The sequence below is a fragment of the Macaca nemestrina genome, chromosome 10 (assembly GCF_043159975.1).
Source record: "Macaca nemestrina isolate mMacNem1 chromosome 10, mMacNem.hap1, whole genome shotgun sequence".
Lineage (NCBI taxonomy): Eukaryota > Metazoa > Chordata > Mammalia > Primates > Cercopithecidae > Macaca > Macaca nemestrina.
The window spans coordinates 94,256,253-94,271,056 of record NC_092134.1 but is presented as its reverse complement, the minus strand read 5'-3'; the positions used below and the strand labels follow the sequence as shown (position 1 = coordinate 94,271,056).

The window sequence follows — 14,804 nt, the reverse complement described above, 5'->3', positions numbered from 1 at the left end:
GATTCCTACCCCATAGAGCTTATAGTCTAAGAAGGGTGGAGGTTATATGAAGTTAGATTCAATTGTCATATAAATAAATAAGGCAAATGGAGATAATAAGTTACATGAAAAATAACTGGGTGATGTGTTGAAGAGGGACTGGTTGGGGGACTATTTTAGATTGAATAGTCTGAGAAGATTATGTGATGAGTAAATAATGATTCGATGAATGAATGAGTGATCAGGGAAGATACATGGGTGCACACAAATGATAAAAGGTAACATATGATAAATGTAATGGTAAGATTTCAAATAAATTCCTCTACAGTCTCAATAAAGGAAAATATATAACTGAAAAGAATTTTAAATGTCCTTGAAGCTAGATAGGGTTTTGATGGATGAAGATGGTAGGGTAAGGGCATTGTTGGTTGAGAAAATAAAATGAGTAAGAGGAAAAGCAAAAGGAATACCCACTGTGTCTAGTTAAAGGAATGAATAACAGAGGAATGTGTCAGGCCTCTGAGCCCAAGCCAAGCCATTGCATCCCCTGTAACTTGCACTTATATGCCCAGATGGCCTGAATTAACTGAAGAATCACAAAAGAAGTGCAAATGCCCTGCCCCACCTTAACTGATGACATTCCACCACAAAAGAAGTGAAAATGGCCAGTCTTTGCCTTAAGCGATGATATTATCTTGTGAAATTCTTTTTCCTGGCTCATCCTGGCTCAAAAAGCTCCCCCACTGAGCACCTTGTGACCCTCACTCCTGCCCACCAGAGAACAACCCCCTTTGACTGTAATTTTCCTTTACCTACCCAAATCCTATAAAACGGTGCCACCCTTATCTCCCTTTGCTGGCTCTCTTTTCGGACTCAGTCCACCTGTACCCAGGTGATTAAAAAGCTTTATTGCTCACACAAAGCCTGTTTGGTGGTCTCTTCACATGGACGCGCATGACATTTTGGTGTCATGACTCAGATTGGGGGACCTCCCGTGGGAGATCAATCCCCTGTCCTCCTGCTCTTTGCTCCGTGAGAGAGATCCACCTAACACCTCTGGTCGTCAGACCAACCAGCCCAAGGAACATCTCACCAATTTTAAATTGGGTCAAAGGTCTCTTTTTACTCTCTTCTCCAACCTCTCTTACTATCCCTCGACCTCTTTCTCCTTTCAATCTTGGCGCCACCTTTCAAACTCTCCCTTCTCTTAATTTCAATTCCTTTCATTTTCTGGTAGAGACAAAGGAGACATGTTTTATCCGTAGACCCAAAACACCAGCACCATTCACGGACTGGGGAAGGCAGCCTTCCTTTGGTGTTTAATCATTGCAGGGACACCTCTCTGATTACTCACCCACATTTCAGAGGTGTCTGACCACGCTGTAGGGACGCCTGCCTTGATCCTTCGCCTTTAGCGGCAAGTCCCACATTTCTGGGGGAGCGGCAAGCACCCCGGCCCGTTCTCTCCCTGTCTCTACCCCTTCTCTGCTTTTCTGGGGGAGGGGCAAGAACCCCAACCTCTTATTTTTGTGCCCCAACCTTATTTTTGCACCCCCACCTCTTATTTTTGTGCTCCAATCCCTTACTTCCACACCCCAACCCCTTTCCCACCTTTCCAGAGGGCAAGAACCCCAAACTCCTTCTCTCCGTATCTCTACTGTCTCCATTCCTTCTTCTTCTCCCTTAGCCTGTGTTCTCAAGAACTTAAAACCTCTTCAACTCACACCTGACCTAAAACCTAAATGTCTTATTTTCTTCTACAATGCTGCTTAACTCCAATACAAACTTGACAGTAGTTCCAAATAGCCAGAAAACAGCACTTTCAATTTCTCCATCCTACAAGACCTAAATAATTCTTGTCGTAAAATGGGCGAATGGTCTGAGGTGCCTGATGTCCAGGCATTCTTTTACACATCGATCCTCCCTGGTCTCTGTTCCCAATGCAACTTGTCCCAAATCTTCCTTCTTTCCCTCCCGCCTGTCCCCTCAGTCCCAACCCCAAGTGTCGCTGAGTCTTTCTAATCTTCCTTTTCTACAGACCCATCTGACTTCTCCCCTCCTTGCCAGGCCAAGCCAAGTCCCAATTTTTCCTCAGCCTTTGCTCCCCCACCCTATAATCCTTTTATCACCTCCCCTCCTCACACCCGGTCTGGCTTACAGTTTCTTTCGGAGACTAGCCCTCTCCCACCTGCCCAGCAATTTCCTCGTAAAAAAGTGGCTAGAGCTAAAGGCATAGTCAAGGTTAATGTTCCTTTTTCTTTATCTGACCTCTCACAAATCAGTTAGCGTCTAGGCTCTTTTTCATCTAATATGAAAAACCCAGTCCAGTTTATGGCCCATTTAGCAGCAACCCTGAGACACTTTTTAGCCCTAGACCCTGAAAGGTCAAAAGGCCATCTTATTCTCAATATGCCTTTTATTTTATTACCCAGTCTGCTCCTGACATTAAATAAAGCTCCAAAAATTAAATTCCAGCCCTCAAACCCTACAACAGGACTTAATGAACCTTGCCTTCAAAGTGTACAGTAATAGAGTAGAGGCATCAAGTAGCAACTTATTTCTGAGTTGCAATTCCTTGCTTCCACTGTGAGACAAAGCCCAGCCACATCTCCAGCACAAAACTCTAAGTGCATGTCTAAACCACAGCTGCCAGGAGTTCCTCCAGAACCTCCTCCCCCAGAAGCTTGCTACAAGTGCTGGAAATCTGGTCACTGTGCCAAGGAATGCCCTCAGCCTGGGATTACTGCTAAGCTGTGTCCCATCTGTGCAGGACCCCACTGGAAATCGGACTGTCCAACTCACCCAGCAGCCACTCCCAGAGCCCCTGGAGCTCTGGCCCAAGGCTCTCTGACTGACTCCTTCTCAGATCTTCTTGGCTTAGCGGCTAAAGACTGATGCTGCCCCATTGCCTCGGAAGCCTCCTGGACCATCACAGACGCTTTGGGTAACTCTTACAGTGGAGGGTAAGTCCGTCCCCTTCTTAATCAATATGGAGGCTACCCACTCCACATTACCTTCTTTTCAAGGGCCTGTTTCCCTTGCCTCCAAAACTATTGTGGGTATTGATGGCCAGGCCTCAAAACTTCTTAAAATTCCCCAACTCTGATGCCAACTTGGACAACATTCTTTTATACACTCCTTTTTAGTTATCCCCACCTGCCCAGCTCCCTTATTAGGTTGAGACATTTTAACTTATCTGCTAAATTATCTGCTTCCCTGACTATTCCTAGGATACAGTCACACCTCATTGCCACCTTTGCCCCCAGTTCAAAGCTTCCTTCACATCCTCCCCTCGTATCCCCCCACCCTAACCCACAAGTATGGGACACCTCCACTCCCTCCCTGGCAACCGATCACATGCCCATTACTATCCCATTAAAACTCAATCACAGGGTAACTGCTCAATGCCAATATCCCATCCCACAGCATGCTTTAAAAGGATTAAAGCCTGTTATCACTCACCTGCTACAGCATGGGCTTTTAAAACCTATAAACACTCCTTACAATTTCCCCATTTTACCTGTCCAAAAACTGGACAAATCTTACAGATTAGTTCAAGATCTGCACCTTATCAACCAAATTGTCTTGCCTATCCACCCCATAGTGCCAAACCCATATACTCTTCTATCCTCAATACCTCCCTCCACAACTCATTATTCTGTTCTGGATCTCAAACATACTTTCTTTACTATTCCTTTACACCCTTCATCCCAGCCTCTCTTCGCTTTCACTTGAACTGACTCTGACACCCATCAGACTCAGCAAACTACCTGGGCTGTACTGCCGCAAGGCTTCACAGACAGCCCCCATTACTTCAGTCAAGCCCAAATTTCTTCCTCATCTGTTACCTATCTTGGCATAATTCTCATAAATACACACTTACTCTCCCTGCTGATCATGTCCGGCTAATCTCCCAAACCCAAATCCCTTCTACAAAACGACAACTCCTATCCTTCCTAGGCATGGTTAGTGCGGACAGAATTCTTACACAAGAACCAGCACTGCGTCCTGTAGCCTTTCTGTCCAAACAACTTGACCTTACTGTTTTAGCCTAGCCCTCACGTCTGTGCGCAGCGGCTGCCACTGCTTTAATACTGTTAGAGGCCCTCAAAATCACAAACTATGCGCAACTCTCTACAGTTCTCATAACTTCCCAAATCCATTTTCTTCCCCCAACCATCGCTCAGGACAATGCTTAAGCTGATAAGTTAGCTAAAAAAGCAGTTAGCGTTCCAACTTTTATCCCTCACGGCAGTTTTCCTCCTTCACATTGGCCACCCCCACCTACTCCCCCGCTGAAACTTCCACCTATCAATCTCTTCCCACATAAGGCAAATGGTTCTTTGACCAAGGAAAATATCTCCTTCCAGTCTCACAGGCCCATTCTATTCTGTCATCATTTCATAACCTCTTCCATCTAGGTTACAAACCGCTAGCCTATCTCTTAGAACCTCTCATTTCCTTTCCATCCTAGAAATCTATCCTCAAGGCGATCACTTCTCAGTGTTCCATCTGCTATTCTACTACCCCTCAGGGATTCTTCAGGCCCCCTCCTGTTCCTACACATCAAGCTCGGGGATTTGCCCCTGCCCAGGACTGGCAAATTGACTTTACTCACATGCCCTGAGTCAGAAAACTAAAATACCTCTTGGTCTAGGTAGACACTTTCACTGGATAAGTAGAGGCCTTTCCCACAGGGTCTGAGAAGGCCACCGCAGTCATTTCAGACATAATTCCTCAGTTTGGCCTTCCTACTTCTATACAGTCTGATAACAGACCAGCCTTTAATAGTCAAATCACGCAGGCAGTTTCTCAGGCTCTTAGCATTCAGTGAAACCTTTATATCCTTTACCATCCTCAATCTTCAGGAAAGGTAGAACAGACTAATAGCCTTTTAAAAACACACCTCACCAAGCTCAGTCACCAACTTAAGAAGGACTAGACAATACTTTTACCACTTTCCTTTCTCAGAATTCAGGCCTGTCCTCGGAATGCTACAGGTTACAGCCCATTTGAGCTCCTGTGTGGACACTCCTTTTTATTAAGCCCCAGTCTCATTCCAGACACCAGCCCAACTTGGACTGCACCCAAAAAACTTGTCATCCGTACTATCTTCTGTCTAGTCATACTCCTATTCACCGTTCTCAACTACTCATAAATGCCCTGCTCGTGTTTCCACTGCTGGTTTACACGGTTTCTCCAAGACATCACAGCTGATATCTCCTAGTGCTATTCCAAACCGCCACTCTAAATTCCCTCTTAAAGTAAATAAATAATCTCCGCTGGCAAGGCTATGCTGAACCTCCCTTGGCACTCTCTAATTAGATGTCCTAGGTCCTCCCAATTCTTAGTCCTTCAATACCTGTTTTTTCTCCTTCTCTTACCTTGTGTCTTCCGTTTAGTTTTTCAATTCATACAAAACCGCATCCAGGCCATCACCAATCATTCAATACGACAAATATTTCTTCTAACAACCCCACAATATCACCCCTTACCACAAAATCTTCCTTCAGCTTAATCTCTCTCACTCTAGGTTCCCATGCCGCCCCTAATCCCACTTGAAGCAGCCCTGAGAAACATCGCCTATTCTCTCTCCATACCACCGCCCCATAAATTTTTCACTGCCCCAACACTTCAACACTATTTTGTTTTATTTTTCTTATTAATATAAGAAGGCAGGAATGTCAGGCCTCTGAGCCCAAGCCAAGCCATCACATCCCCTGTAACTTGCACATATATGCCCATATGGCCTGAAGTAACTGAAGAATCACAAAAGAAGTGCAAATGCCCTGCCCCACCTTAACTGATGACATTCCACCACAAAAGAAGTGAAAATGGCCAGTCCTTGCCTTAAGCAATGACATTATCTTGTGAAATTCCTTTTCCTGGCTCATCCTGGCTCAAAAAGCTCCCCCACTGAGCACCTTGTGACCCCCCACTCCTGCCCACCAGAGAACAACCACCCTTTGACTGTAATTTTCCTTTACCTACCCAAATCCTATAAAACGGCCCCACCCTTATCTCCCTTCACTGACTCTCTTTTTGGACTCAGCCCGCCTGCACCCAGGTGATTAAAAAGCTTTATTGCTCACACAAAGCCTGTTTGGTGGTCTCTTCACACGGATGCACATGACAGAATGGAGGAGGGATGGGGGAAACAGCTATTTGGAAGCAGAGAAAACAAACTGAGGCCAGATCATGGTGGGCTTTAAATACCATGAAACGAGTTTTAATTAAAAAAATTTTTTTCAGGCTAAGACTTGAAAAGAATTTTCTCTAAAGATGATATACAAATGGCCAACAGTATATGAAAGGATGCTCAATATCACTAATCATGAGAGAAATGCAAATCAAAACTACAATGAGGTATCACATCATACTCATTAGGTTGGCTCCTATCCAAAAAGTAGAAAATAACAAGTGTTGGTGAGGATGTGGAGAATTTGGAGCTCTTGTGCACCGTTGGTAGGACTGTAAAACAGTGCAGCCCCTAGGAAAAACAGTACGGAGATTCCACACACACAAAAAAAATAAAAACTCAGCAATTCACCTCTAGGTGTATATCTGAAAGAACTGAAAACATGGTCTCAAAGAGATAATTGTACAACCACATTCACACAGCACTATTCACAATAGCCAAGAGGCTGAAGCAACCCAAGTAAATGATTAGGCAAAATATGGTATATACATGTACTGGACTGTTATTCAGCTTTAAAAAGGAAAGAAATTCTATCACATGCTACAACATGGAGGAGTCTTGTGGACATTATGCTAAACGAAATAAGTCAGTCACAAAAAAGCAAATACTGTACGATTCCACTTATGTAATGTATGCAAAGTTGTCAGATTCATAGAAACAGAAAGTAGACTGGTGGTTACTTGGAACTACGGGTTGGAGAAAAAGGAGAGTTTAATGGACATAGAATTTCAGATCTGCAAGATAAAGTTCTGAACATCTACTTCACAACAATATGAATGTAGTTAACATTACTGAACTGTACACATAAAAATGTTAAAGGTGGTAAATTTTATGTTACGTGTTTTTTACCAAAATAAAAAAGAATTCATTAACTTAAGTCCTCAAAATATTTATGCTGCTTTGTAATAAACTTCTAAGGGGTTGTGTGTGTGTGTGTGTGTGTGCATGTGCATGTGTGTATGTGTGTTAGGTTGTAGTAAAATATATGTATAGAAGGTCCCTGCCTTAGGAGAGTCTGACCTCTGATTTTTCAACTTTACCATTGTATGGAAGTGATATGCATCCAGTGGAAACTGTACTTCCAGTTTCCAATTTTGAAATTTGATCTTTTCCTGGGCTAGAGATATGCAGTATGATACTCTCTTGCACTGCTAGGCAGGGTCAGTGAGCCTCAGTTCCCAGTCAGCCACTCATCAGAAGGGTAAACAACTAATACTCTACAGTGCACTATGATGCTAGATGATTTTGCCCAACTGTAGGCTAATGTAATATAATGGAGCACATTTAAGCTACGATGTTTTGTAGGTTAGGTACATTAAATGTACTTTTGATTTACAATATTTTCAGCCTACTATGTGTTTATCAAAATGTAACCCCATCTTAAGTCAAGGAGCATCTGCATCTGCTTGGATCTACATTAACCTCATTTATCTATACCCTACCTATGTAAGTCTTGGAAACTCGTCTCATATAAACAATGAGCTATCCTAAACAAAGAGACTTTGACAATTACTTCATTAGTCTTTATCACTCTGGAAATATCAGTATCTGCATGTTCAAAAAGGTCTCTTTATATTAGCTCTCCAATAAGATGTCTCCTGATTATAAGACCTCTTTTTTACCTTCCCAGGTGAGTCCTCAGACAATTCTTTAATTTTATACATTGGTAGGTTCAATGCATTTTAATTAAAGTTAATATATTTAATATATAAAAATTAAATATACTTCATATATAGGGTTACCCCTTATTTATATGGATTAAACTGACTAAAATTAAATGCTATAGCCAAGTTAATGTTATTTCATGTTTATCAATATTTCGTTGCTTCATTGCGACATAATCTATTTTTAGGATAATATTAAATCACATAAAAACTCATAGGTGAATACTTAATCTCCTTGTTTCTATACTGTGTCACAAGTACTGAGACAAATTATGTAACTTTAAATATGATTAACTTTGGAATTATTGTTTATTGTACAACTATAATTGTTTATTTTTCTTTTGCTTTTTAGAACTTTCCTGCTATGTTTATCTGCATTTTGTGGTAACATAAGAGACATACCTTTGAATGTATAAAACTGGTTCATTTTACATGATCTGAACTTAAGAAGCTGTTTCTTTTTTTTTTTTTTTTTTTTTGAGACGGAGTCTTGCTCTCTCACCCAGGCTGGAGTGCAGTGGCCGGATCTCAGCTCACTGCAAGCTCCGCCTCCCGGGTTCACGCCATTCTCCTGCCTCAGCCTCCCCAGTAGCTGGGACTACAGGCGCCCGCCACCTCGCCGGGCTAGTTTTTTGTATTTTTTAGTAGAGACGGGGTTTCACCGGATTAGTCAGGATGGTCTCGATCTCCTGACCTCGTGATCCGCCCGTCTCGGCCTCCCAAAGTGCTGGGATTACAGGCTTGAGCCACCGCGCCCGGCCGAGAAGCTGTTTCTTATGTTTCAAGACAACATGCTAAATATATGGGACCATCTACTGGTGAAGGATGTATAGTCCTATGGACTGGTTTTATTGGAACTTTTAATAGCCCAAGTTGAAGATCATGAGGATTGTGAAACCCAAAAGTGTCTTATTGAGGGAATCCTGCTGCCAGAATATGCTTATCACTTAAATTGCAACAGAGTGGTCTTAGAAAATACAAGAGCTGAGAAGATACTACAAAACAAGTAAGTCATTTATATGGAGTCACAACATCTAACAGGCATACATTTGTTTAATATTGATATACTAAAATATTTCATGAGGGCTCTGACAAGGACTGTCTTGCTAATCTCTGAATCCCTAGCATAGTGACTGGTACCTGGAAGTGTCAATAAGTATTTACTGAACCAATGAATGAATAATGACAACCAGGGTCTCAAAACCTTTGAAAATTTGCCTCATGTTCTCCCTCACCCATAGGACTACACCCATAATTTAAAATAAAATAATAAAAATATAATGTGTAACATAAATTTCTTTTTTAGATGAAAAGTGCATCTATCTGTTTGGTTAACCAGAAACCTTGAGTCAGTATAATTTGAGACAAAACCAAAATTATACTTAATATTTATGTTAAAAATAGTAATAATGAAAAATGTTCTAAACTAACTAAAAGGTTATATGGAGTTGCATAGGCTTTATAAACAAATATTGCTCATGTCAAATTTCAGCTTTATAGTTTGGGTGTTACATGAGGTTGGATGAATTACTTAACCTTTCTCTCCTCATTTTCTTCTTTCATTAAATTAGCATTTTGTGAAGATTTGGTGAGTCTGTAAATGCAACACTTTTTGCCTACTCGGTAAATGTTAATAATAAATACAGCTGTTGACTTTTTATCTGACTGATGGCATTCATTTTCCTGATTTTCAATGGTCATAGCATCTTTGGACAGGGAACACATTTTATTTAGTAATAGAACTTAGCACAGTACCTGGCATAGGTAGTTACTTAACAAATGTGTTGTATTAATAAAGAAAATTAATATTCAAATAACTGGTGACTATTGTCTATAATTCTACACACGGTTATATACAATTCAATATATAAGTAAGGTATATATAGACATATACCCAACATGGCCATTTAAAGTATAGAAATAGGGTATTTTGTACCAATGGAATAATTTGTAATTCCTTTGATTAATCTAGTCTTTTTCTTAATGGTTAAGGAATTCCTAAGGAATGATGAACTCAGGTAAATACACATCAGATGGAAATTATATTATAATGTACTCACACACAGTCATAATCTCATTTAGCTACATAATGATTTTTACCTTTAAGGACATTTTTCTCATTCATTTTCATTAATACAACTCTGGCTTATAAATAGACCATTGGTTTTGAAAATTTCACAACATGAAATGTAAACCAGCCCTGAACTTGGTAATCAGGAAAAGCATCAACAATGAAGAAGAAATTGGTTTTTAATAAAAATATTTTATACATCCACCTGAAAGCGCTCATGTGGCAAACATTAGAAGTACAATCCCCAAACATATTCGACATATCTAAATGTGTATAATCAGAACTGTAAATAGCCTAGGCTATGTGAAAGTACTTTTCACTTCTAAATGAGGACAATTTTGCCCATAAAGTAATTATATCAAAGTCATCTTTTTAAATCAATGATTTAATAACCTTTACCATCATTTTATGCATATATCAGAAGTATGTAACATTCTCTGGATTTGAGTTTCAATGTGTAACAGATTTTTCCAGACTTATTGAATCAAAAAGCTATTCCAAACAGATTATAATAGGATGAATCTAATGCCAAATATGAAATTATACTTGGAACCATGTTTCAAATAAAAATTAACATATTCATTTATGCCTTTACTGACAGACCAAAATTTGAGACAAAAACCAAATTTCTATCAATAGAAAACAATTCCCACTGTAAACAAATGTAAACTTGAGTTGAGTTTTAAGGTATATCATTCTTCTTGAGATTATTTGAGAGGGATTATTACACATTATCCTGCTTACAAGAACACAAACTGTTTTTCAGACTCATGCTTGCCATAACATTACATGCTGTAGAAATATAATGCAACATTTTCGTAGAATGCAACTTATTTTTCAAGTTTAAGAGTTAACCTGAAGAACGCACATTTTAAAATCAAGCTCCACAAACTTATAGCTTTTTGTTTGACCAAAAATATGTCAAACGTTTGGGCAAATAGATATAACATAGTAAAATCAGTTTGAAACTTGAAATATTATTTCTCTTTTCCTTTCCTCATCTATCCCTTGCTATATTCAAAAATGGCTAGTTTCTCAGTCTTTTTCATGTTTTTCATAAAATATAAGAGTAGTAAAATATGGTATACCCACTGGACCATTTGGAAACAATTGAAGGGTACATAAATACAAGTTCAAATCAGAGATTTTTTTCCCTTCCAAGTTAAAGATATTGGTCCTGAAAAATAAATTCAGAAAACAAAAAGGCACAAAAAGCTCATGGAAAACATGTTCACATTAGAACTTTACCATTTAAATTGCAGTGTATATAGTTTTTAATACAGAATTTTAGGCATCTTTGAATCCTGTACATTACAAATAATGAGTCTTTTTTGCTTTAGTTCATGGGTAAAATATATTTAATAATGACTAATTACAAATCTAATATTTGTTTTGGCATTCTTTTCAATGTTTTATTTTTATATTATATATATATTTTATATTATGAAAATTAAGGCATGAAAATTATACACATCTTTCACATGAGGATTTTTCATTTTCTTCTTGTACCTGTAAAAATTAACTTAAAACTCTTGCCTCAGACTTTTCCCCTTGTAGCAGTATAAACTGGATAATCACTTACATAGAAAAGATTAATGAATAATTTTTATTTTTATTATTGTTTTTTTTTAATTTTATTTTATTTTTTGAGACGGAGTCTCACGCTGTTGCCCAGGCTGGAGTGCAGTGGCACGATCTCGGCTCACTGCAAGCTCCGCCTCCTGGGTTCACGCCATTCTCCTGCCTCAGCCTCCTGAGTAGCTGGGACTACAGGCGCCCGCCACCGCGCCCGGCTAATTTTTTGTATTTTTAGTAGAGACGGGGTTTCACTGTGGTCTCGATCTCCTGACCTTGTGATCCGCCCGCCTCGGCCTCCCAAAGTGCTGGGATTACAGGCTTGAGCCACCGCGCCCGGCCTAATGAATAATTTTTAGCAAGTTTAAGTTTTGGTTCCATGTTTCTTAAAAAAATCTTTAATTCCTGCCTCACTTTTCTAACAGGAAGTTGTAACTGATGAATAAGTAGGTGATGATACTAACAGAAAACGTTGGACAAATGTACTGATTATAATTTTACATTGCATTCCTTCATTTAAGTTGGTTACATTTATTGACAATTAAAAATGCACTGATTATCATGTCAGAATTGAAAATGTAGAAATGTTTTGATGTTCTATAACGATCATTATGAATGACTTTCAGGTACTCTATCACCTGAAAAGGTCTAAGAATCACAGACTTAACATCTATTATGGCTGTGCCTCAATAGGCAAATAAAAATCCTAGGCCACTAACAACTGATCATTCCAATATTCTTCTGGTATATCAACGTGGTATCATAGGCAGCAAGAGATAAAGTTTCAGTCTTGGCTTTTGTACTTCCAACTCCAGGGTACACAAATAGAATAAAATCTATTTCATACGGCTAGTCCATATAGACTATTTCTCATTGTGCTCAATAAATATTAAATTTACCAAAACCATAATTATTTGCCCTTCTCATTGCTAATGCCTTAGTGGTACATTAATATTGAGTAAGACTGCATAGTTGCTGAATGATTTACTAACTTTCTTCATTCATTTTAAATGACAGAATAATGATCTTTGCACTTTGTACTTAATTTTCATTTCTTGTAAACAATAATCAAATAACAATAACACTAACATTACTAAATTTATTTTATTTTCTACACCTCATCTAACTTTTATTGCTATTATAACCCAGTTTGATTTAAAGGATAATAACAAAAGAGCACTAAACCAGGGAGTCAGGAGAACTTCATTTGATTTCTCGATCTTTCCTTAAGTAAAGTGCATGATTAGGGCGAGTCTGAGTGTCAATTTTCTCAAAAGCAAAGTAGGAAAAATAGTATTTGTCTCAAAACATTGTCATAAACATTAAGGTGAAATGATGTAAATCGGGATTGTAAATTATAAGGTACTATTGCAATGTATGTTATTACTATGATTCTCAGAATCCTTAAGTTCTTTTATGCCACGGCAGTTCTTAATATGTGGACTCATCCTTGGGCAAAAAAATAAGCTGTGTATTTCTGAACAGAAGCTGCAATAGATAATTCTGCTAAGCAAATTATCAGGTTGAGACATTGTTTGGATACTCCTTTTCCGTATTGGCAACTCTCTTTTTAAAATGAAAGGGTTTATTTAAAAATATTTAAGATTCTTACTAAAATTAATTTGTTATATGCCCTCATTAAGATGCTTAAAGTCCAACATTTAAAAACATGGCATTTTATACATTTTAGCCATGCTTTTTTTCTTTCAACTAATGCCATTAAAACAATTTTTATATTGAAATTATTTATAAAACTATCAGCTATTTTGTACAGGTTTAGTTGGCCACTAGCAATGATCAATTTGAATTCTAGCTGTTAAACCTAATATCAACCATAAATGGACTAAATGTCAATCAAAGTTCGAATTTTATGCACTTGGTATCAACCCAAATGCTGCTCTTAACTTGTTTCATTTCCAGAATGCCTCCCATGTTTGTTAAGAACTTCAGACACACCACATATTCATAGTAAATCTGGTACTCATCATGAATTCACCTAGAAAATCCTGTTTTACAAGTGCATTAGGCCTTCACTAGGAATTAGTGTAAGTCATAATGACTGATCTTACATAATGCATTTGTTTATTTTCTTCTGAAAAGTCAGATCATATACTTCCTTAATGCTAAAATCTTATAAAACATGTCTTGCTGCCTTTTCTTCTCTGTGCTTAGCTTAACATAATTCATGCAGTATAACAGAGTGTCTTTGAGCCTTTATCTAATAATTAACTTTTAAAATATGTCAAAACAAATTAAGAAGTCTCATCTTCATTTTTAATTGTTTTCAGCACTGAGTCTTCTCCCAAAATTTTACATAGTTCATTGAGTCTCTGCTGCATTTTGGGAATTCCAGCTAGCTGAGATTCTAGCTTTTGCTTTTCTTCACTCAATGTCAAACGGATAGCAGTATCCAATTGTTCAAAGCGCCAACCTCCTTCACCATCAAACTGTAATAAATGTGTGTGGTATTTCCTGCATAATTAAAATGAAATAATATTATTAGCCATAATTTTGAAAAATCATTTTATATGTATGTTTTTCATTCAAATTGATACCCAAAGGCAAATTTTAAGTAGGTGCTATTTTCCATTTGAGTTTTAAGGACATATCAAGAAGTTAAATACTGTGATTTTTTAAACCCCAAAAGCCACTAATCTGATATTTAGGAAGATATTATTTTTTTTTCATATTCTGAATGCATATTAACTGTAAAGGCAGACATGCTGTTGCATGTATTTAATTTATCTTCATAATTCAATATGGCTCCTGAATAAATAGTAAGGCATACTTAGAATGGGAGTAAGGAAAGGAAGCTGAGGAAAGAAAATCAACATTAAAAGGTCAAAGAGAGAAAAGCTAAGGAAAATAAAGGAAATACAATAGCAATTCATTAATATACCATCCTTTGGGAATGAGTTCTTCTACATAAGTAAAAGTTTCTCTATAATAAACATAGTTTAAAAACATTTTTAAAAACAACTCTTTCATAGAGGAAATTTTTTTTTTTTTTCTTTTTGTTGAGACAGAGTCTCGCTTTGTCGCCCAGACTGGAGTGCAGTGGCCGGATCTCAGCTCACTGCAAGCTCCGCCTCCCGGGTTCACGCCATTCTCCTGCCTCAGCCTCCCTAGTAGCTGGGACTACAGACGCCCGCCACCTTGCCCGGCTAGGTTTTTGTATTTTTTTTAGTAGAGACGGGGTTTCACCGTGTTAGCCAGGATGGTCTCGATCTCCTGACCTTGTGATCCGCCCGTCTCGGCCTCCCAAAGTGCTGGGATTACAGGCTTGAGCCACCGCGCCCGGCCCATAGAGGAAATA

At 38.5% G+C, this 14,804-nt stretch overlaps 1 protein-coding gene and 1 long non-coding RNA gene across 3 annotated transcripts in view; one reads left to right on the top strand and one right to left on the bottom strand.

Annotated features, from left to right (window-relative positions):
• Window positions 1-9,938, top strand: part of LOC139356807 (uncharacterized) — a 124,219-nt gene extending 114,281 nt beyond the window's left edge. The window contains exon 4 of the long non-coding RNA XR_011609240.1: window positions 8,195-9,938. This is a non-coding gene — a long non-coding RNA (uncharacterized lncRNA). The remainder of the gene's footprint in view (window positions 1-8,194) is intronic.
• Window positions 9,939-10,074: 136 nt separating this feature from the next.
• LOC105470143 (ATP binding cassette subfamily D member 2) overlaps window positions 10,075-14,804 on the bottom strand; it is a 66,695-nt gene continuing 61,965 nt past the window's right edge. For both annotated transcript variants that reach the window (XM_011721921.2, XM_071071890.1), the window contains one exon: window positions 10,075-13,960. In XM_011721921.2, the coding sequence (XP_011720223.1) occupies window positions 13,741-13,960 (220 nt within the window). In that variant the 3' untranslated portion in view covers window positions 10,075-13,740. The remainder of the gene's footprint in view (window positions 13,961-14,804) is intronic.